Source organism: Lepisma saccharinum, chromosome 2 (assembly GCF_977018435.1).
Source record: "Lepisma saccharinum chromosome 2, izLepSacc3.1, whole genome shotgun sequence".
NCBI classification, from domain to species: Eukaryota; Metazoa; Arthropoda; class Insecta; order Zygentoma; family Lepismatidae; genus Lepisma; species Lepisma saccharinum.
In genome coordinates, this window is record NC_139230.1 from 140,035,570 (window position 1) to 140,061,173 (window position 25,604).

Sequence of the window (25,604 nt, forward strand, 5' to 3'; positions counted from 1 at the left end):
CTCTAGAATGAGGTTGGTCAAATGCATTTTTGATGAAGAGCATAACAATACACAATATATTTCTGCAAACTTTCACCCCTTTTGTTACTAAACAGAGAGTACAGTAATTCTGAGCAAATGAATGGCCAATTTATTGACTGTCGATGACAGCAGTGTGCAGGTTGATTGTACTCTTATTCTCTACATAAGGTGCACTATTTGTAACTAGATGTATGAACATCTAGTATTGTTGTAGTGTTGTTACATTTTGAACTATTTAAATGAATGAGTGAATGTGCGAGAGTGTGTGATTAAGTTATCCCCCCTCCACATAAATCTTTATTTCATATTGAATTAAGGCATTTCAGGACTATTGTTATATATATATTATAGTTCCTACAATTCTAAATGTTGTGCATGTGTAAAAGAATAAGAGATAAAATATTTCTCTATTCAAGATTGAATCTTTTAGAAGGGATTTACAATATTTGAGGTGAGGAAAATTATGTGTCACTTAATCCATAATAGTTTATATTCACTAGGAAGAGGGAATTGTTGATTATAGTTATCATAGAACTTAACAATCAAAAGGCTACATGCAGATAAAGTAAATGTCACTTCTGGTGCACTCTCCATATCTTCCCCATGTAGTTAGTATTAGAAACAGATAGTGGGGGTTACATTTTGCTGTAAGTGGCAGCGTTCATCAAAGAAAATGATAATATGTATCTTACACCACTGTAAAGATTAGATTCAGAAGTATTGGTAAATGTATTGGTAAAATGAATAAAAGAACATTCCATCGATTTACCATTTCCATCAATTTGATTAAAGATTTTTAAACCTTTCCTCCTGGCAAACACTTAAAATAAATGTTAGGTTAGAAGACATTGTTAGCTTTAACCTACTCACACACAAATCGAAAGCATTTATGATATGTTGGCAATGGGCATGTTGGCAATTTCTTGATGGATGTTGGCTTTTAGGTCTTGGAGGGTCTTTGGACCGGTAACATAAACGTGGGATTTCAAAAAACCAACAACAACAAAAAAAAATCGCAAAGGACAAATCGGGGGAGCAGGCTGGCCACTCCAAATCGCCCCTGATTGAGATGAGGCGGTCCGGGAAGTGTTCCCGCAAAACAGCCATCGATGACCTTGCAGTGTGGGCCGTTGCTCCATCCTGTTGGAACCAAATGTCCCCTAAATCCAATTCATCCAGTCGTGGAAACACAAATTTCTCCAACATGTTCACATACCAGTCTGAATTCACTGTCACTGTGACCTCATTTTCTTCAAAAAACCAGGAACCAACAATCCCAGCGGAGGAAATTGCACACCACACTGTGACTTTAGGTGAATCCAAAGGCTGTTGATGCAATTCTCGGGGATTGGTGTCAGCCCAGCAGTGCAAGTTCTGCTTGTTGACGTATCCACTAAGGTGAAAATGGGCTTCATCACTGAAAAAAACAATCGCGTCCTCTGGAATGTTTTAGAGAAATGCCTCACATGCGTCCCGCCAAGAAGTGAAGTTGTGTTCAGAGAGTTCCTGCGCAATCACCAACTTATAGGGATGGTAATGAAGGTCATCATGCAGAATGCGCCACACTGAACGATCGGAAAGTCCAAGGGCAGACGAATGTTTGCGCGCAGAACGCCATGGTGATCACAAGATTGAAGCTCTCACTGACTCAATGTTCTCACGTGATCGGATGGGCCGAGGGGCTCCTGTTCTTCGTCTTGTCGCACTCGCGGTTTGTCTGATTGTAGTGACCCAGGTAACAATTGATTCCCAGTCCGGGACAGGGCCCAAAGGGGCTACATGAAAGCACTTTTGGAAGGTGCACTGGGTTGCGATAACAGAACATCCGTTCGTAAAGTAGGCCTCGATGGCAAACGCACGCTCCTCACTTTTCCACCGCATGCTGGCGACTGACAGGGATGCAAACGAAACTTTAGACTCGTGCCTGTCGAATGAGACCACTCCAGCCCCGCTACGACCTCTACAGGCTGCATGGCGAGCATTTCAAAAAAGGAAGTTATGTTGCCGTACCCTGTATAAGTTCAAGGGTGCCCACAAGGGCACAATTGTCAGCCCCCTCCTCCCTCAGATATCTGCAAGAAGTTCATGTAATTCTAATGGTGCAATTGTAGCGATATTTTTTTATAAATAATATAGTTTTCTGCAATTTACAGGCTGTCAGTTACAGCAATTAACTGGCATGTCCAAAAATATAGTTAGCGAACATTTTCACAAGAGACATTAGAATCATGTTGACTCTCATAACTAGGGGTGTGCGGGACCAAATTTTTTTTGGTCTGGATAGCAATGGGAAGGAAATATGAATAATCCTGCCATTCGGGACAGGAAAATCTCCATTTCACGACCAGGTCGGGAATTGTCCTCTCATCCATTTCATCTAATCAGCATTCATTCCCATGTTCACGATTATCCAAAGGTTGCAGAAAAATGAATTAAAATAATAAAAAAAAAAGAAATCAAGAAATAGTTACCAATACCAATACCAAACTATATTCCATATATGAGTTGCTTGATATTAAAAGACCCATGAAACGGAATGTCAATTTACCCTCATTATATTTGAAATTTTTCCAGTGCACTAGACACCGATGGTCATAGGCTGTCTGCCCACTGTTGAACCACACTGGGTAATGATGGATGATGGAAAGGTGGGCGAGTTGGGTTGGTTCAAGACAACAGCTGCACAGGGTGGGAATGGGTGGGTATTTCTTCCCATTACGGCGAGTGGGCTGTGGGCAGGTAATGGATCACATTTGCAGACATCTGATAGAGAGATTAAATCATTTTTCCCTCCAGAATGACATGGCTTTTACAGGAGGTGAAATTTACATTGTCTCAATCAATAATGAAAGTTAAACAAAGAAGAAGATTGATTCTTTCTTTATAAATTGGTGTTCGGCAAAACCCTGTGGCCACCAAAATAGACCAAAGTGTTTTGTAAAATATAGTATGTAGCAGTAGTACATTCCCAACCATGAAAAATTTCCTTGAAAATAGGCTGATATTTCTTGGGTGAAAAAAATAATAATGTATAAAAAGAGTGTCAGTGTTGCCAGCTTACGGGGATAAAAATAGAACAATTGCTTCTAACGTCGGTCCTATGGATGCTGGATGAACCAAATTTGCAGGAAAGCATGACAAAATACCACTCTTTGAGGTCATGTAATGCCAATCCCACAATTTTGAAGAAAAAATAAAGAAAGAACCTATGTAACATTTCTTAAACTCATGATTTGATTTAATTTGCTCTATTTTACTTCGCTTTTTGTGCCACTTTTGGCTAATTTGCGAAGATGGGGATGAGTGATGAAATTGATGAATGGACACTCACAAATATCCATGCCCAGGCCAGGATTCAAACCCGGGACCCCTAGCGTCGTAGCACAATGTGCTAACCACTCCGCCACAGGGGCCAGCTTAAACTCATTATTTTCGGGAAATTTTTAAACTTGGGTATTTCCTTCTGGACCCCTAATTATTGCATGTTGATAAAGGGTTCTCTTGTTCTCATTATTACATGTAAAAGTGAAATATGTGAGTTGAAGATATAATAGTGGCAACACTGCTGTATATATGCCATGAAATGGAACCAGCGCTTCTCGCTTATACCAAATGTTAGTTTGATACCTAACCTACATCCCAGTAAATGGACTCTTCCTTCCAACACTAGGCACATGTGTAGTGACGAAAGGAATAAAGTATCATTGGAGTTGGTGGTCTAAAAAAGTTGTGTAGTCAGAACCCCACTAATGTGAAAATTATGATGATTCTCATGTACGACTGTGATGGTGTTATCGTAACACACATCATACCTCAAAGACAAGCGGTCAATGTGCAGTATTAATGTTCATTTTTGGAACATAACCTGCAACCTGCATTGCGAAAGAAGAGGGGACACTTTCTGCTGAATCCTCTCATTATTTTGCAGGACAATTCTCGGGTGCATATAGCGCAACCTGTGGCTGATATGTTAGCTCGATGGGACTGGCAGGTGCTCTACCATCCCTCATACTAGTCAGACTTAAGTTCCTGTTACTTTGATTTGATCCCTAAGATGAAGGGCATTATTCACTTCCAAACTGTTCCAGAAATTCTTCAGGCAATATAGTCCGCTCCATTTGAACCATCAAATGAACAGGTGCTGCCACAGGAATACTATGACTTCTACATCACTGGGAATGGGTTCTACACAATGCTGGTGACTACATCGAAGGGTTGTAAAAGTTTCACAGAGGTATCTCTTTTGTATCATTTCTAAATACGAATTCGAGCATGTCTGTACCTTCATATGTATATAAATGACAAAAAAGGATAGAACTGAATTATCATCTGTAGTTATATGTATATGTATATTCAAATATATTTTCACATTCACATTTGCTAATTTCTGATATATCAACAGGTCACTTTTGATGGATTGTTGTCTCCAGAGACAGACAGATGAGTCTGTTAATTAGTAGAGTTAGATTACAATACATTCAAGTTTTATTTTGTTGGTCTATCAGTACACCAAATTGTGTATTTCTAGTTCTTGTAGTTTCTGAGAAAGCAATATTTGAACAGACAGGTGGAAACTGTTTTGTAATGATACTTTTATTCAGATATTGTTGACTAGTATCCTCAAAAATAAGAAATCTCTGGTATTTAGACATTTTAATAGGAGGAATACTGATTATTCATAAAAATATCTTACTGCATATTGCAATTTTAAATTTGGTTTATTTCCAATTTCAGTGATCATTGCTAATTTTTTATATTAATTTTGTTAATATATATTTTAATCCCAAACATTGACACAATGACATTGCAGGAATTCACCCCCTCCTCCTGCAATATAATTTAGCTTTAATTTGAGGGTGGACTATATTTCATGGGTAAATCTGTTTCCCTTGATGCTCTCAATATAATTCCACTAAAACTTGTAATATTTTCTCTTAGATAAATTCCTCACCTTTCTGCCATGCAAGATCACAACTAAGTTCTTCTGGTGGTGATAATAAGCTATTAATCCATTTACAGTATATCCTAGTTTCTTCAATAAGCTCTGCTTCATTGAAGTGATATCCTCTGAAACAATAAAATCAGAATCAATTGTATACAAGGTTTGTGTGCCAATAATAAGCGATACATGTATATTAAAATCTTCTAATTTTCTATTACGTTTTGCTAATTATGACAATAAGGAGGGAAAAAAATGGAACCTTCAGTGACAAAATCATGAGTCAATCACTTAATGCTACTGACTACTACAAAGGCAGTTAGGACACACAGTGCAATAGTGGGATGGCGAGATTGCAAAGGCTTCCATAAAGCTCCTGTTACTACAGTTACTTCTCTTCTCAAAGTGCCTCCAGATAGCGCTTCTGCCCATCTTAAACAGAGACTGAACACTAACTGAAAATAAAATGGTTTTCAGCAACAACAAAAGCAACCCCCCTTTTATTCATTTCATCTTTTAGGAATGACATAGATGGAACCAGTAGGTCTGGAAGCCAGATGCTTCGATTTTCACTTTGTTGAAAATGCAACTATTTTTGGGATATGGCTAACAATAACATGAACATTACATTTCATGTACATTTGTCAATTTCCTAAAGCACTGCGAAAACAATTTATTTCTGTGTGCTCAGAAATAAGTTGGCAAAGAGCAGAGTGAGAGGTAGATAATTACACAAATAATATTGCATCGATATTTCTGATTTTGGTTGAAAAATGCCTGTTATCGCTAAAAAAATTGTCATCCTATGTATGAAAATGAGCTGCATATTAAGAGGGTTTGAAGGCAGTTATACCATAAAGGTAAAGCTTGATACATGAAAAGAAAATTTTTAAGGGGAGTCAACTGCTGAAAAATCCTTTTGAGCACAATTATGAATAGAAAATTGGAGTGCAATAATTATATTACACTAATAGCTAGTAAAATGAAGTTCAAAGGGAGGAGTTCTGACCTTCACAACTCCCCTCCCCCACCCCCTTTTGTGTGCATTCATGACATCAACAGATTCAAAACTACAGCATTGGCAATTTAAAACAAATGTTGAATCTGGGTTTACAGTGTAAGGTCCACAGATCAGAAAGTCCCAGTTCTATGGATCCAGATCTGGAAGTCTCTGTTCCAGGGAACCGAATCCGAAAGTCTCATTTCCATGGATCTGGATCCAAAAGTCTCAGTCCCATGGATCTGGATCTAAAAGTCTCCGCTCCATAGGCCTCGATCCAAAAGTCTCTGTCCCACAGATCCAGTTCCGAAAGTCTCCATTCCATGGATCCAGTTCCAAAAGTCCTGAATCCAGATCTGTCCATCCCTGTTCCATATAGTGTCTTCTTCAATTTGTATATTTTGAATTTTTGTGTCGGTTTTGCATTCTCAAGAAAAAAATAGAAGTTGCAATGATCCTCGTAATTTGAAAATATTAACCTGTTAACCTGGGCCTCCCTCCTTTCAAAATTAAACATCTTTGGAAGGAGTGGAGGCAGAAGACAAAAAGCAGAAGTTTGTTTCAAGTTAACTTTATGTTCAGATAGACTAATAAGTATTGGACCCACAGTTTAATGTGGATTCCAAACCACTGTGAAATATGCTTCCACTGAGGATTAAACACACAATGCCTTGATTACACAACATAAGAACTTTGTCATTTAGTTCTCTTATAAATTCTTTCTCCTAATTACAATTCTATGTTACACGGAAAATAACAGGATTATGAACATGAGCAACTTCGAGGAATGAGAATGAAGCAAAACTGATCTTCTTGTTATCTGTTGTTTCCTATCTCATGGAAAAGCCATAACAACATAGTACGGTGAAAATTCAGAAGTAAGAAGGATGGATGAGTTGTCGTTTGGCAAGAGGAAAGATATTAAATTGTCTGGCACTTGAGGCAGTGATTTGTACTGCAACTTCTGCAGGCAATGCAAAGAAGAGAGGAGGGGAGCAGGGTACACAGGTAACTTGCACAATCATTCATATTCCTCTTCTGAAAAATCATATTTAAAGCCTAATGTTTTGTCAGATTGACATTTTTGTTGTTAAGCACACTAACATTATTTACAATGTTACATCGGAAATTCATTGTATTTGAAAAATTATGCCACCTCAGGGTTATTGTTAAGGAATGTAACTACCTCCCATAAAATACAAAATTAAAGTTTACTAACATCTTATTAATAAATAGCATACCTTAAGAATGGATTGGGCTCCATAGGCGATGCATATGAACTGAGATCCAAATTTTCATCCTGATTATAAATGTTTGCTGAAATGTCCCTTCCAAGTTCTTCAGGTAAGTTGTGAACTAAATTTTTACTTTGTTCAGATATTGTTGAGGTACCTGCAATATAAATACATAAAATCATATTATTGTTTTTACATGAGGGCCATTCCATGTGAAATCAACTAATGAAGAGGCACTTTTCAACATCACATATTTTGATTCATTTGAAATTTGGCATACTGAAAGAGCCACCTGAGGTAGGAAAATATGCAAAGTTTGTTACTACTACCTTACAGTCATCTAACAACTAATTTGCACAATCATTCACAAACCCCTTCTGAAAAATCATATTTAGAGCCTAATGTCTTGTCAGTTTGACATTTTTTTTTGGTATGTATGAATACAAGAGGAATGTCATCATGAATGCTGAGCAATTGCTGCAATACACAATATTTTTCATCTATTATTTGAGGTTAGAACAGGAAATTATTAAATATCTTGTTTCGAAAATGAATAAATAAACAATACTGCTTCCATTAAATAAAAAAAATACACAAGTATTATACAAAATCCTTCGCATGCATTATGAAATTATAGCCATTAATGTTATGGAAGTACAGTGAAATCCCAGTTACATGTTATATGGAGGACAGAAGGAGAAAAACGTATAACTGAGAAAAGCATATTATTGAAAGGCAATTAAAATGGTAAAATTAGGTACACAAGAAAGAAAAGGAGTATTATACAAACACACTAAAGTTTTCCATGCTGCACTAACTTGTCCTACATCATTAATATAAATCCACAAAAGCATGAGAAATAGACAGTGAAGGCAAAAAGAGGGGAGTGAAGCAAGGTTTACCCACTTTATCCATTCAGCCATTCAGGTCTTGGCAAAAGACAATGTTAAACAATAGGATGTTTATCCCTATCTAATTTTTGTGATAACTCTAATTTCGCAAGCCCTGCTGATGTCATAAAATTTTCCAAAAGCCTGTTCTGTAGGCTAGGCGATCTCTCCCTCCCATCTTCCTCCTCTTCACCCCAATCTCATTCATTCACCATGTGACCTTGAACTCCTAAGGAGTAAACTTTTCATGCAAGAGGAGGAAGAGAAGAGTCATTGCTGAGTGTGTGTGTGGAGGGGGGGGGCACATAATTTGAATTCCTCACACCTTCCTTGATGGAGTAAGGGAAAAAAAGGCACTTCTTACATCCCCCATCAGGTAGAAATCCACGGAGCCTTCTGCTTTACGATTGGGAACAAGAGAACTACTGCCAAACAGATAGTCACTAAATGCTGCTTGCTCTAGGGTTTGAACACACTAAAAGTGTGACTGCCATGTCTGTGTTCTCCCCCTTCCACAAAAAGACATGGGGAAAATTGACAACAGGGCTTAATCACTACTCACACTTCTTTACCACACTTTCACAGAATTCTTCAAAGTAGATGGGCAGGAAAGAGAGGGGGGAGGACTTGCTTGTGAAAACCTTTCCCTTCTTCTCCAATATTTGCCATGTTGGCTATGGGGGAGAGTAAATTACAAAGAATTTGCCAACTCAGGGTAGACAATATTAGTTTAGGAATGAGTGTAAAATAAGCCATCCATCTTTCCTCAGAATCTTGCAATAATCTTCCATCTGTCGAATTGCTCTACAAAGGACACTAACAAAGTAAACAGATCGAAATAATTCTGTTTTATTTTTCACACATTACTTTCCTTCCTCGATAAAAATAAAAAAAACTCAACTGCGAAAATGTCGCCTCAGGGCATTTATCAATATGTATAAATTCAATAGGATTTGGATTAATAAAAGTTGCAATTTTTCACGTCTACGGAGAAAAATTCAAGCAGAATTCATGCATAATTCCCAGAGCCAATAATTCACGCAGAATTCCCAGAATTCAAGGAATTCCCAGTGAGTAGCCATCCTGTTTACGTAGCATTCCTGCCATTTTGACTAATCACGATGACGAGGATAAATATGAAAAAATTAATGAAGGGACACTCACGAAGAACACCCATGCCCAGGTGGAATTTGAACCTGAGACCCCTCGTGCTGTAACATGCTGTGTGTGTTTGAAATGTTCAAGAACTTTGATGCTATGAAATTATATTTTCAAGGGGGGGGGGAGGGTATGCATGTAGAGTGTTACAGAGAGAAATGAATTTAAAGTGCCTGAGGACTGAGAATGAAGTTGAGAATGATATTTTAAACTTAGCCCTCCAGTCCTCCCAGAGACAATTACATAAACATGCATGTGTGTTGGTTAGGCTAGGTTCATCATCTTCATTGGTTCGCCACATGAGTGTTGCAATTGCCGCACTGTTCTTAGAGAATGAGTACATAAAAGGCTATTGCGCTCACGACAAGAATTCCGTGAAGGATATCTTCCGTGCACTATTATTGTTCCACTCATTCATTCAAATACAGAAGTTCTGCAGTGAGGAGTAGATCCGGGTCACGTGACAACTTTCACATTCGTTGTGATGTAATGTTGAGACAAATTCCATGGATAGAGAAAAGGGAAGGGGATGTTGTCCTTGACCATCACTTCAGGGGTGATGCCTTGACGTTTGCCAATTGGACAGTTCCAGGAATAGGGTATCACTTGAGGCTACTACTGTGTTTGCTAAATACAGCTTCCAACTGTCTGACAGGAAAATGTGACAAATCAATGGTGAAAAGGAAAAAAATAATCAAACCGTCTATAATTTATGACACAATAACAATTTAAGTGTCATAAAGTAACTGTTAAAGTAAATGTAAAAGTAACTGTTGAAATGTTACTTTTGCTGAAAAAAGTAACTGTTACAGTTACATTTGTTCAAAAAAGTAACTGTTAACTTTTAACTGAGTTACTTCTAACTAATTACTTCCAAACTCTGGAAATGTTAACAGGTCTCTCGAAATTTAAACTTGCAAGAAGTAGCCAGACGAAACATGCCCGGGAGTATCTACTCAGCGAGCCAGGAAGAGCATGTTGAGGGGGGGGGGGAAGTGAGAGAGAAGAGAGAGGCATCCTACTTATAAACTCAGAATGACATTTTGTTCGCATGTTCGAGTCTCCACTCAGCCAATAGTTTGTATATCTGAAAATTGTATAACTGAAATACTGGATAATAGCACACAACCTTAGGGAAATTGGCAGGGACTGACAGAAAAAAGCATACTAATGAGAAAAACATACTATCACAGAATGTATAACTGCAATGTCACTGTATCGAATTTTGAATGAGAGAGTATTCATTTGAGACCTTTCATTATTCACAATATTGAAAGTGAATGCCTTCTTCATTTTAGTGCCTATTTCCCACATTTTCAATCCCTTTGTGCATGCTTATTTGGGCAATAAAAATTAGGTTCTTATCACTATAAATTTGGTCATAACAGGCAAAGAAAGAGGAAACATAGCTTTCTTGGTTGCATGAATCAAACAGGTCCTCTGGTTACCAGCCAGTTATGCAAGCATTTATTTCAAATGTTTTGAGCACATACAACAGTATTGAAGTTGAAAAGTAATATTCACCTATACTTTTAATTTTCAATTTTTGAAAGTCAAAAATAATATTTTTTGGTTCTTAAACTTTGATATACATATAGTTCTGTTCAAAGCTACATGCACTGCTGTCATTGCATGACAGAAGAGAACAGTAATATGTACTTACTTGTCTTTTGCTTCAGCAGACGTGTACTCTTGGTCCAAGAGAGTGGCGATGGAAATATCTGTTCCCGGGCTGATTTATCTTCCAGTACAGATTCCTCATCCAACACAATAGGGACTCTGACCCTCCAGCTGCTGTCCCTCTTAATAAACATGGATCCACCTTTAGCCCTACATTCTGATATTCCAGTCGATGAAACTGGAGTCACATCAGACAGGGGTTCCTTGAATTTAGTGTCAATGCATTGACTTCTATTACCTTCTTTAGTGGAAGAAGAGAATGTTATGGAGTCAAACATAACCCCAAATTCCTGCATTTCTTTCTCCATATCAATTTCCGATTTATCTGTCATCCTTCCTGCACTCTCATATTCACTCCCTCTTTCATTCAATAGTGGCCTTTTCCCAAATCCACTCTGCATGAAAGAACTTTCTGGGCTTATTTGACTTTCTTCTTCTTCTATAACTGCTTTTGCAAATGCAAGGTTGGGATTCAATGTATGCCTTCTCATAGGAGATGGAGGTATAGGGATACTATGACTTTCTTGTTCAGCAGGGTGGAATTCCAACCGGTGCGGCTGAGGCAGCACATCTGTCGCGGCTTGAGTGTCATCTACTTTAAATCTAACAGTGCGAAAGTAGGTTGTCTTGTCAACCACTTGTTCATCATTCTGTGTTGACCCAGCTTCAGACTTCATGGAAAATTTATCCAAACTGCTCTTCTCGGTTTCAGTTTTAAGATTGGAAGGAACTATTTTCTTTGCAATGCCAGTTTCAAATTCTAAGCTTGAATTTAGAGTGTCTGATGAGAATGGTGCAGACAAATACACAGATCTCGCCTCAGAATAACCTGCAAATAAGAAAATTATTTTAAAGATATCTACAATGAGCAATTAAATATGGATGCATTGCAGCTAGTATATATGTAGGGAGTAAATTAATTAAGAAATGAAATAGAACTTACAAAATTAAATTAATTGCAAATTATGACAATATTCAGGGTAGCAACACTGCAGTTGCAACACAGACACTTGATTTAGTTTATTTTACTTCGTGTTTTGTGCCTCTTGGCTAATTTGCGAAGATGGGGATGAGTGATGAAATGATGAATGGACATTCACAAACAACCAAGTCCGAGTGGGATTCGAACCCGGGACCCTTGGCATTGCAGTGCGATGTGCTAACCACTTGGCAACAGGGTCCGGCAAAAGAGAGAAATATAGTCAAACCTTAATTGGTTTGTAAATAAGAAAGTTTAAAATGCAGGTAAAGAACAACCGCAGGTTTCACTTTTGAGTGTATAATGAATCACAAAGAAATTAACAATGGAAAAAATAATATGATGGATTCCTAAAAGGTAAAATATCAAGATTTATCCAGTGAAAATCTGACAGATGAACTTTCACATGTGGGTAGGAGAGACAAATACGTAACTGCTTTTAGTTGCCACCTGTTAAGCTCATTGAAGGTTGTTACTGTTAAATTTTAAAATCTGAAGGAATGGATCAGCATTTACTCTGTTAATTAGCAATTTGTTCCTAGTTTTAAAAGTTTCAGGTAAGGGTGATCGCTTATGGTCAGACATCAAGAGGGCAATCATCATTAAGTACTGCAATCTAAGAGTGCAGATTCAATTCATAGTGGAGCCATGTGCAGAATGGTTCATATCTAATTTTAAACTGTCTATAAGTTCCTGATCACCCTATCAAGATAAAAGGGACTCAAAAGTAGTTTGTCATCCAATGAGTTTTTATTTTTTTCCCCAGTCAGTCTCATCATCTCTCCTACATGTACTGTTGTGTGATCTCCCAGCTTGAGTCAAACGTTCTTCTGTGTTTTCATGTGGGAAAGAGTGAAGCCAGAGAAAAAGCCTGAAAAGTCAAGTGAGCACCTCACCGTGGACACATGATGTGTGTACCACCTGGTACATACATTCACACAGGCACAATGCATTTCTACAAGGCACAGTGCAATTATGGCGGGCCATCATGGAGGTAGACCAATTGGCCATGCATATCTTGTTATGACATTATTGGAAAAAAGGGGTGAAAGCTGCGAGTGCTGTGAGGGAAATTTATGTGGTGGAAAGTGAGAGCACAGTGAACATCAGGGCAGCACAGAAATGGTTCAAGTGGTTCTCGTCTATGGACATGAGTGTGAAAGACAAGCCCTGATGTGCGGGACCAGGTACAATGGATGCAGATGCCCTGCTACAGCACGTGACAGGCGATGCAAGCATCAGTATATGACAACTGGCACGACAGGTTGGATCGTCCCAAAGCACCATGGTTTGCTCTCTTCACCAAATGGGTTTTGTCTCTCGACAGCCTCGATTTGTTCCCCATGAGTTGACACCACAACAGGCTGAACAACCAGTCTCAATCTGTCAACAATCACTTCAACATCCATGGGACGACAGGTTTTGGCATCAAATTGTCAGAGGTGATGAAAAGTGGATCATTCTGCAATATTCTGCCAGTGGTAAGCAGTGGTTGCAGTCACGACAAAAAACAATACCACTTGTTCAAAGGGGATGGTTTGAAAAGAAGGCCATGTTGTGCATATGGGTGGAATATTGATGGTCCAGTGTTTTTGGAACTTGTACCAGATGGTCGTGCTGTCGATGGGAACGTTCATGCTGTACAACTGCAGTGGGTCCATGATACTATGCTCCAGAAGTACCCAACATTGATGCATTGGAAGAGAGGCTTGTTGCAGGTCGATAACTCCCTATGTCACCAGAAACTGCAGGACTTGGAAGGAATTGAAAAGTTTCCTCATCCCCATACAGCCCTGATCTTGTTTCATCCGATTACCATTTGCTTTGCTCTCTCACACATTTCCTGCAAGGATGACAATTTGGCACATTGGATGCTGTGGAAACAGGGGTGCGTGAGTTTTTGGCCTGGAAACCAGCCGAATGGTATCGTTGTGGGATCGTGGCTCTCACAGAACATTGGCAGAGGGCCATACAACAGAATGGCCTATGCTTTACTGAATAAGTCTGATGTCGCAGCTTGTGTCTCCAGTCTCAATGTCCATGTACAGAAATGAACGAACTTTTGACTCACCCTGGTACTTTCAGTAAGTAAATGAGTGAGTGAGTGTTTCACGCCCATTTTATTTACAGTAAGGCTAATAGAGTCTGGACCCACAGTTTAAAGTGAGACCCAAACCATCATGTTCCTACACCAGGTATTGAACCCAGGATCCCTCGATTACAATTCAAAACTAAGCTATGGCTTAAGGTTTCAAGGTCATTTATATACTTGTTCCTTACAATTGCTTATTGCTTGCAGCAACGATATATACGCTATCTGATCAAATGTATCCAGATACCTACTAGGAACTCATCAGATATACCTTATGCATCAAATTTCAGTAAATTATAAAACACGGAGTGGGTCCACCCTTTGCTGTGATGACGGCCCTAACTCTGGAGGGGAGATTTGCAATCAGATGTTGGAATGTCTCTGGACAAATGGCAGCCCATTCTTCCTGAGGAGCTGTAGCCACAGCAGGTTGTGATGTGAGTTGTTGGGTCTTGTGCAAAGCTGGCATTCTAATTCATCCCGAAGGTGTTCAATGGGATTCAAATCAGGGCTCTGGGATGGACAATTCATTTCAGTAATGTAAACCATTTCCTCCCAGGCCCTGCTTTATGACAGGGAGCATTGTCATGCTGATACAGGCAGGCAATAGTAATCACAGAATTGTTCTTTTATCACAAACAGGCCAAAACTGGTCCATGTTTAGATTTATATTCAGTTTTATGAGAGATTCCATTCCATGAAAAACACCCCTTAAATTTCACTGTTGGCACTACACATTCTGGCAGGTATTGTTCTCCAGGCATTCATCAGATCAAAACCCTCCCATCTGTTCTGCTTTATTTGCTTTGGAGAGAGTAACCTGCATTGGCTCAACCTGTTACACATTTTCATTACTTTCCATGCAAATAAGTTGCATTACACTAACAAAACGGTTCAATCGAATTAAAGACATAGATTAACTACCATATTCTTTACCATGGATATTAGGGAAAAACTAAGTTCTTTTATCTCAATGATACCCAGATATTCGGTTTAAAAATATATAAAAAACCTATTTATTTCATGGATTAAATATATACAAAGAATTACATAATAAATAATCCCCACATTAAAAAAATGACATGATCCAATTAATTTAATACTCTATCTGAGGAAATATAGGAGTGGTTTCGTTCAGTGGCTCGAAAACAAGTTTCTTTAAAAACAATAATAATATCTTCCACTAACTGAACGTTGGCTTTGTCACCACACAATTCAGAATAAATACGTGGACTCTCAATACATTATCAGCCGCTAGCCATGAAGCTAGCCACAACCACTAAACGAAAATACACTCCAGGAACTGAACGTTGGCTTGTCGCCAAACAATTAAAAAATAATAATGAGGATTGCTTATACATGATTGGCCGTTAGCCATGAAGCTAGCCACAGTCACTCTATACAGACGTTGAGAGAACTTTCAAGGTCTCCCCTCTTGTCCAAGAAATGTTAGAATGCCGATCCCTGCTATTCCGCTGGACCCTTTATATAGGGCCTCCAAAGAATAACAAGTAAACTGGAAATTTCCACCCTTAATGACTTGAAGGAAAAACGATTTTACAATTAACTGCCTTCTGCAACCCTGCTTCCAGTCACGTAGGCCAAGCCACTAGTACATTAACTTTAAAACTGCATACAGAAAGGGGGTTACATTGGTATTAAAAAACCATCATATTTAACATGCATGAAAACTAATAGAAAAAAGGATCATGTACTGATCCTACCATTACACATCAGATTGCCATATGATAAAGCATGATTCATCACTCCCAACCACACATTTCCAGTCATCCAAAGTCCAGTGGCATTGTTCCACTGCAGGTGACATTTAGCATTTACAGCATTAATGTTTGGTTTGTGGGTGGCTGCTTGACCAGGGAACCCCATTTGTTTAATTTGTTTCAATTCTTGATGTACAGTCATTGTGCTCGCTGGACAATCAGTAGAAATGCAGAACTCCTGGGGGATGTTTTCACAGGATGACTGGCAATCTACTTGAACCACTTTCTTCAATGCACAGTGATCCCATTCTGTCAATACATGTGACCTACCTGACTATGGTTTTGTTATGGTTGTGCCTTCATACTTCCATTTCACAATCACACCACAAACTGTGTGGCGATTTTATAAAAATATAATTTTATTATAATTTTATTTCGTCACTTACATCGCCACAATTCAGGATGTTCCACCCCCTGTACAAGTTGGGATCTACACCTTCAATTGTCGGAGGAAAAGCTGTTTATGCAAACACCAGATGGCAGCACCAGCTATCTCAATGCATCGTGTGAGAACCAGGAAGTTTCAAGCACGCACTTACACTTTGACTTGTGGTGTGCAAGAATAAGAGGCAAGGAGTGATCGCCGAAGAGTCTTGCGGGTTCGAGACTGAACTTTCAATCGCCTTCCTTTTCCAGGAAGAGCATACAGAAGGATGGCGTAGTTACCATTTTTGTTTTCCACGTGTAATGCATGATGATCAAGATGCAGAGAACTTCATCGTGGAATTGATTTATGTTATACTGTGCGAGATTTGATCGTCAAAAGAAGAGAATGCAGTAACCATTTTCAGTCTTCCACTTCTACGAGGTTGCCGATGTTACGTCGCAGAATTTTTCCTACATCGCAGAAACCCAGAAGTTATAGAGGGAGGGCTTTTCACTGTTTCTGCAAGCATCGTTGAAGGTTGCCCATTTTGCTGAACGAGGGGGATGGTGAGTGGAAAATACTGGATATACGAAGTTTACATTCTCCAAAAATAGACGTGGCAACATGGTGAGATTGGACTCGAACAACAGGTATGAGCTGTGCATCAATGATAAAGATTGTTTTTGACCATGTGGCATTTGACCATAATAAAGCTAATGGAATCTTACCACGATCAAAAGCGTACGTTCTTAAACTTTGAACACGAAGTTAGACGACGTACTCAAGTGTAAATTCATTAATGAATTTTTTTTTACATAGTAAGCTTAATATATTTGCTCTTGGAATGTTGTTGATGAAAACCAGAGTTCTCATTTGTGCATGCAGTGCGGATAAAAAAACATCGTGTGGTAGTTTACGTAAATGAACCTTAAAAAGAATTAATTGCCTTAGTAAAAATAAATCATTGACAAGATTAAAATACTAGTTGTGGCAACCCACAACATGGTTGATTGATGTTACTGTTAAAATTTAAAAGTATTGGGATGATAAGGCAAAACCAAAATTGTTGCCCTCTTTTTCACTCTTTCACCACTGATTAAATGAAGGTCTTGCTTGATAATTAAAGTATAGATTAAAGGAGCATCTAGTTTTCTGAGATGGGTACATTAAGTATTAATGGTGTTGTTTTAGCTTTGACCTTCTGATACCATATCATAAAATACACGTAAGCATACAGCGGTTTATTACATTTAATTTAAGATCGTCGGCTGTTTGGATATTTTTGTTGTAAAGTTACACTTATCTAATCTTGTTGCAAAACCTGCGTTAAAATGAAAAAAAAATGAGTTAAGTTTAAAGATATTTCAGTGTTGCTTTTGTAAAAATATCTGCAACGTGAATACAAGGCTGATTATGTCTGAGTATATGGTTGGTGATGGTAGAGTAGATTGTAGGATAGTGTCCAAGTAGTTAGATCTGAAGTGTAAAATTGAAGACATCTTCTGGTGCAGCGATATACGTGAATCGCGAATTATTGTGCTATTTTGAGAAATCATTGTTCGATTGTGCCCAGCAGTGAAGTGTAGGCAGCGAGGTTCAATAAGAGCCTTGAGGCGGTTCGTAACCTCAAACCAAAAGGCTATTGTGCGTCATGTGAATTTTCTTGGTTCGAATTTCAGTCTGAGCAATTTTTAAATTTTGTTCTTGAGGCAATATGAACCATTTAAGATGAGATCAAGGATTTCTGACATTTGATTGTATTTGAAATGAGTGAATAAATTTAGGGTGAAATGCTTTTCAACAGATTGTAACCAAATTAAAGGTTACGTGAACATCCAGTTACGGGAACCATCATAGTCTTTCTATTGCAGAGAGAAAGCCATAATAAATTATATTTTATAGAAATGTATGTAAAGGAACCAGTTTGATTGGCAAACCACTTACACTAATGTGTTCTGCAGCATGAGATGATAGATTATATTTTTATTTTTATTACCCCATTGTAATGTTTAATCTGTAGATTATTGTTCTGAAGAGAAAGCTTATTAAAATAAATATTTTGCTGGGATAGAACAGAACAATTAAGTTATTCATCAGTCAACATTCGAATTGTTAATAAATATTCTGAATATCATTTTCAGTGGAGAAAAGTTACGAAATAACCAGAGTTCAATACATTTTTCACTATTTTAGTCTCTGCTTTCTCCGAGGGAAGGGCGTCCGCTATAGGACAAGATGACACCAGATCGTCGCATCCCGTAGCTCTACTAACCATGTATCCTCCGGGAAAGTAGAGATCGTACCGGGGTAAGGCAGACTGAAAATTACAATGACTGATACTATCTCCACATTAGATTTATTGATGTGATTGGGGGTAGGGATTGTAAACGGAAGACACACTCACTCACTCACCTTGCCTAATTCCTTGAACACAGCATATCCTAGGATTACCAGCCCAATAGCTTAGGCTTACACTTCGATGACAACAGAGACAAAAGAGAGCTCCACGTAATTGCTCCTGTGCTTATATAGGAGGTAGGTGTATGACCTCCCAGTCGCGCTGGATGTTTGACGTTGAGCTTATGTGGGCATTAGGCAAGGTTCGTGCATCGCTTGCACCTTACCATCTACACTATTGACACCTTACTTCACTGCTACACATTTCCATGCTAAAATGTATAGTAATAAGTTGGGTTACTACCTTTTCGGTGTGTGAAACTGGGACTATTTCGGAACTAACTTTAAATATAGGATATTTTTCATGTGACAAATCAGAGGGTGGAGTAGTGGAAATAGGGTCATAGGGGAACAAAATAGTCCTATCCCTACCTACTTCTCTGTTATTATCTAAGTATTTGATTCCTTCTTTAGCTACTTCAGTGGCCAAGTGTGTAAAGTGGTCAACACACAAACTTGCATTCTCTCTCTGACTTTCAGCCTTGACGTAGTTGTTCCTTTATGTGTATCCATTGACAATTTCATCTCATAATCATTGAAACTAATCATTACAATCATTATAAAAAAGCAGGCATGAAAAATAAAATAAATATAAAATTACTTGCTTTTCACTGAAGCTTTGAATTACGACTATTCTTCACACTAAAATAAATATTCAAATTATGCAATTTTTTAAAATTTTACTAGCATAGAAAGAGTTTTGCCTATTTCTGAGGCATTGTAAGTAAGGAAACAAAAACAAAAGTTCAATTTATTTAAAAAAAAAATAATTCAGCAGTTTTCCTCACATATTTGAATTATTTTAATATGTATGTATGTGGTGTGATTGGAAAGTCTTAAGACAGGATGTGCCACTGATCAATAAGAGGTGCTAGGTTTGCCCGCCAGTGTGGAAGGGGAAGCTTGTTTTGACCTTGAAACATCCTGAAAAGATCACCCCGATATTTTTGTTCAGTAGAGTGTGGAATCCTGGTGAGTGAAGACATGTTGTCTGTTCTTGGCGGAATATTGATGTCGCAAAATGGATGAAAAACGGAACAAGGCGTTTGTGTCAAATTTCATTTCAAAACCGGGAAATCAGCTTCAAATACCTCTGAACTCTTAAAAACAGCTTTCGGGGATAAATGTCTGAGCCGGTCAACTGTCTTTATCTGATAATTAACTCTGATAAGCTTACTATTAATTTTTATGCGTAAGTTTTTTCACGATTAATTTTGCCACTCATCTGGTGGCTTCGTCAGGCATGTACTGTCTTGCTTCTGGTGGCGTGGTTCCTTCTTCCGCTTGTGCTTGTGGCAGCACTAGTTGACGCAGAATGACAAAAAGTGAAAGTGCCGCTTGTGCTCGTGGCAGCGCTAGTTGATGCAGCTCTTTCACTTTCTGTCGTTCTGCATCAACTAGTGCCACCATGAGCACAAGTGGAAGAAGGAACCACGCCACCAGCAGCAAGACAGTACATGCCTAATGAAGCCACCAGATGAGTGGCAAAATCGATCGCGAAAAAATGAAAAGTAAGCTTATCAGAGTTAATTACCTATCTCCGCATAACCCTTAAATGGATATCTTTAGATACAATGTCTTTATCTGGTTCAACAGATTCAAAGAGGACCACGAATCAGTCGAAGATGACCCCCGGTCCAGTCGGCCTCCCACTTCAAAAACCAACAAAAACATTGTGAAAGTTCGTGATTTAATGCACTCAGACCATAGACTTACAATTAGGGAGATGGCTGATGAACTGAACTTAAGTTTCTATGTGGTTCAATCAATTTTAACTAAAGATTTGAACATGCGTTGAGTGTCTGCGAAATTTATTCCAAAATTGTTGTCAGACCAGCAGAAACAACACAGACTTGAAGTGTCCCAAGAACTGATTAATTGTGCCGAAACTGACCCAGATTTGTTAAATAGGGTAATTACAGGCGATGAATCATGGGTTTATGGGTATGACCCAGAAACAAAGGCACAATCACCACAGTGTAAGAGCCCGACCCTGTGGCCGAGTGGTTAGCACATCGCACTGCGATGCTAAGGGTCCCGGGTTCGAATCCCGGTTGGGCTTGGTTGTTTGTGAATGTCCATTCATCAATTTCATCATTTCATCACTTATCCCCATCTTCGCAAATTAGCCAAGAGGCACAAAACGCGAAGTAAAATAAACTAAATCAATCAATCAATCAATCAAACCACAGTGTAAGGATCCAAGTTTGCCACTACCAAAAAAACCTCAACAAAGTCGGTCAAATGTGGAGACAATGTTGGTGCTTTTTTTTTTATTCTATTGGTATCGTGCATCACAAATTTGCCCCTAGGGACAGACAGTCAACCAGGAATACTATAAAAGTGTCCATCAGCATTTGCGCAGAAATGTGCAGAACAAAAGGCCAGCACTCTGGTCCTCCAGAACAACAACACACCGGCTCATTGTGCATTCTTGATCACAGAATTTTTGGCCAAATTCCAAATTCCTGTGCTTCCACAACCCCAATATTTCCCCGATATAGCACCTGCCAACTTCAACCTCTTTCCTAAATTGAAGTTTTCGCTGAAGGGGAACCAATTTGACTCAACTGAAGATATCCAGGCAAATAAGGAGAGGGTTCTTAACACCCTTACGAAAGAAAATTTCCAGGACTGCTTCCAAAAGAAGAAACACAGTTGAAGTTGGTGTTTTCAGTCAGAAAGGGACTACTTTGAAGGATCCATCACAATAGCCTGTAAGTACTGCCATTTTGAAATTACACGCCCAGTTTTAAAACTTTCCAATCACACCACATATCATAAGCGGTGCTTGTAACAAAAAAATAACATGCCTGAATATGCACCCAGAAAAACACCAGGACAAATTTATGTCCCTACTGTTTTAAGAAGAAAGTCTGTGTAGAGAAAGAAAGAGCTGCCCCAACTAAATCATGCAATACAGTAGACTTTGTAATAAGGTAATAATTATTTTAGTGTTTTGTTGAATGTTTTAAGACAACTATTTTTTAATGTATTACATGCAGCTCTTGCTGGTTCCGTGACCTGACTCGAGAACAAGTGATGTTCTGAAGTACAACACTACACTGACAACTAGTCATGTGACTTCCTACATTTCCTAACTTCTGGCCATTTCATGGAACATGAAAATGGGGACTGCCTACCCTTCTGCATTACTTATTGTCATTGAAGCCCGAAAGGGGGAAGAATTTGATGAAGATAGCCTATATAGTAAGTAAAATTCATAAAAATGTCAGAAAACATCTATTTCTTTACATCAGAAGTTGCAAAACTCCCGTGCCATGGATTGATTGACTTTATTTTACTTCACTTTTTGTCCCATTTTTGGCTAATTTGCGAAGATGGGGATGAGTGATGATATGATGAAATTGATGAATGGGACACTCACAACAATCCATGCCCAGGCCAGGATTCGAACCCGGGACCCCTGGCATCGTAGTGTGATGTGCTAGCCACTCCACCACAGGAGCCAGCCTGCACCATGGCAAGCTACCAAGGAAAAGATTGATTTTTTTTATGGTAAATTTCTTGGTTCATAAAAATGTCTTTTTTCAAAAAAAATATGTCACTCTAAACTAAGATTTGCAAAACTTTTACTAACTGACAAATCACATTGGTTGTTGTGTCTCACCACCAGACAAGTTGATTGTAATCAGACAAGTTAATTCATATAGCCTTAAACTACTGTTTGGTAAGTCTATCACTTCAGCAAATTTTATCTTTACAGTTATGCTAGTTACTGAGATAATATAAGCTCACACGAACAACAGACATGACTGGTGCATAAATGTCCATTTTCTTTCAGCTTTACTGATCAGTACAATAACATTTTTATTTTTACTTGTATACGAGTCCTTGTCAATGTCATGGATTAGTTGCATGTGACTCAGAATGATTCTAATATACTGTATAATTATTGTTACTATTGCTCCTTGAAAAATTGACCTGGCTGTCCATAGGTAGGGGTGCAATTTATGAAACACTGAAAAGATCACTACTAGCTTCCAGTAGCTTGCAATCGACAGTTTGGCCATCACTGCTTTAATAATATCATAGTGAAGCAACAATTACTTGCTAAGCTTTATAAAGTGTTCATTTTTGCTGGTCATCTCCTTGTAATTTCTTCCACGAGAATTCAATGAACACATTTCTATTCAATAAGTTACACCCCCTTGGACTGCGCATATTAATCTAAAGTATAGTGCAACCACACATGTAATGAGTGGTTCCATCTCATATCACTTGAAATACTTCATCCACACTTACAGTTGAATGCAACATGATTCCTAAATGAGTTGTTGGTGGAACAGTGGCTAAAAGTTTTGTAAATACACTACATAATGAAGAACTGCATATATAGGCAAGTGCAATCACACAAAATTATTGTATATCTTAAATCGTCTACAGCTTGTTCAGAAAGTTGATTGACGTGACCACAGCTAGTGCATTTATTATGGGACTGGTGTGTTTGTGACGTCTGCGTGTTTCTATCCCATCGCTGGTAATTAGGCCGTTGAAAGTTACGTCCTCCCCTGCATCTAAAGCCACTACCTGCACCCCTGTTACCTCTAGTGAAATATTGATTTTGCCTGTAAAAGTTCTGGCGTGGAACTTGGTTAGAGAAGTTACCATTATTACTAGAGACGTACGTTCTATTCTTGCCACCTCTAGATGGCCAATAGTTGTTTCTGGGGGGTTGATTTTGCATTTGTTTTATGAGCTTGTTGCTATTTGTCACAGAATTGATCAATTCTTGGTGTGAAATTTGAATATCGTGAAGTTTGTTTGCAAGAAGGCTTAAGTCTTGATTATCCTGAGCGGTGCTATTTGGAATGGCCGTGCGTAGGAAAGACGCACCCTGAACAGTCGTTGCTCTGGCTGACTCGACTGGATGGGCAGCTGTTTCCACTGTGGGAGCTGCTGCCCTTGCATGTTCATGCTTGTAAACATGTTTACTTCGTGTTGGCTTCGCAAGGATTTTCTCCTCGTCAGACGAGAAGGAATCGGAAGACGACGTGTCGGAATCAGAACCAAAGATTGTATTAAATTTTTCTTGCCGATTGCGTTCTTTAGCGATGACTCGACGCTTCTCCATGCGCTCTCTTTGCGAATTCCTTTTCGGCAGCTTCCAGGTATTTATCCTGGAGGCCACTTATGATGGAATACATGAGCTTATCCTCTCGAATGCCAGGAACAAGTTTCCTGACCAGAGCGGATTTGCTCGTTACATAATTCATTGCAGTTTCATCCTTCCTTTGGATCCTAGCACGGATCCTGTCCTCGGCTAACCTGAGGTCACCTTTCTCCGGGATAGTGTCTTTTAATTTGTCCTTGAGATCGTTGTAGGACAACGTAGCAAAGTTCGGGGAAAGCTTTATGCCAGAAAACCATTCCAGGGCGATTCCCTTCAACGCTAACGCCAGAGCCGATTTCTTTCGCTCTTCATTCCACCTGTGAAATTCCATCAGGTTGTCGAACTTCAACAAGAACTGATGGACACTGTCTCATTTTCCTCCCGAAAATGCGGGCATTTTAAAGGATGTGGTATTCGACATGTTTACCTCAAGGTCGCACGAATTTACTTGATGCCCTAAGGACTCTTCGGGGTGGTTTGGACAGTGCAGATCAGCTAATGCATCGATTCGAGTCACCTGTATTTGCCTACTTAAAGATCTGGTAATGACTCACCGATTGGTGTGGGGAATGGGGGTAGACGAAACAGCTAATGAATGAAGTTCATCGAGGGTGTGATCAAGTTCATCTTCGAGTTCATTGAGCCTATCCATTGAACACTCATTGCTTGGCAAATGGAAATAGACATGCCAATTGGGGGGGTTTGATGCCAAAAGAGAGAAAAATAAAGGTTTAAAAACCGGGAAGCCAAGCCTCCCCCACTTAAATCGTCTACTTTACCATATTGATAGAGCACTTATTTCAGGAGAAATGAGATAAGGTCAGATGGTGTATTACCGTTTACTGAGCTAACAAAAAAAGAGTAGGAGGAGAAGGGTAGGTGGCTGAGGGATGCGTCAGCACTTACCTCTGCTTCCTGGTGGCGGCACTGGCTGGTACTATCAATGATCCACCAACTGATTACAACTGAAATAAGGGCCTGGTGACACGGCACCCTTCACTTAAATAGTAGCCAGTTCCGCTGTACTTTGCAACCTCCGTTTCCTGTGGAATTCTCCTCTGCAAGTCGGAGCATTCCAGGAGACGGAGGAAACCGGACGAGAAGTACACTAGGAAGCAAACGTTCTGCACCTGCATCCCCAGACATCTACAATATTTCTATTAACCACAATGTATGAACTACACAAGTTACTTACCATATTTTTCACATTCTTCTGCTCCAAACACTTGAACTGGTGCATTCTTCATTTTTTCTGAAGATGGGTCATTGATAGGAGTTGAATCATGCCCCAGGAAAGAAGTCTGTTGTCTTATTGGTGTAGCCAAGGCATCACAAGATGAAAACTCAAAGTCACTTGAATACTTGTACTCAACCCCAAGAGAAGGTGGATCTTTCACTTTCTCATCAACAACAGGTATTTCCTTTCCAATGGTTGCACTTTTAACATTTATCCTTTCTCCAAAGGAAGGGTTGGATCTAGAATCCAATTTCTGTTTTGAAACAGAAGTTCCATGTTTCACAGTTGGAATGTTTTCTTTTCGAGTAGTCAGTCTCTTACACCTACGTAAGGGGGATGGTGTAACATACTGTCGAGCTTTTGGAAAAGTAATTCCCAATTCTCTCTTTACATGATAAACATTAGGTGAGCATTTTGCTGGAGTTCCAACTGATCTAATTTTTGTACCAGTCTCCTGTAAAAAATCAAAAAAAAAATCCAATCAATTCAAATATATAACAGTAGGGAAATCATAATTACGAATATCCGGTGGCCATAATTAAAGTTGCCACATCAGAGCCTTCTGGAGCCCATTCAAAGAATCAGATTGTAGTGAAACTTGGTACAAAGGCTATGGAGACCATGGGGAAGCAAA

At 38.9% G+C, this 25,604-nt stretch overlaps 1 protein-coding gene across 3 annotated transcripts in view; it reads right to left on the reverse strand.

Annotated features, from left to right (window-relative positions):
• LOC145984519 (uncharacterized) overlaps window positions 1-25,604 on the reverse strand; it is a 141,628-nt gene that overhangs the window by 76,288 nt on the left and 39,736 nt on the right. For 2 of the 3 annotated variants that reach the window (XM_083118176.1, XM_083118175.1), the window contains exon 1: window positions 4,973-5,079. Coding sequence is in view for 1 of the 3 variants with exons in the window: in XM_083118174.1 (XP_082974300.1) it covers window positions 4,973-5,088; window positions 7,202-7,352; window positions 10,907-11,752; window positions 24,929-25,424 (1,609 nt within the window). In the remaining 2 variants the exon portion in view is untranslated. Of the gene's footprint in view, window positions 1-4,972; window positions 5,089-7,201; window positions 7,353-10,906; window positions 11,753-24,928; window positions 25,425-25,604 lie in introns of those variants that run through there. The other variant, XM_083118174.1, reaches the window with a different exon arrangement.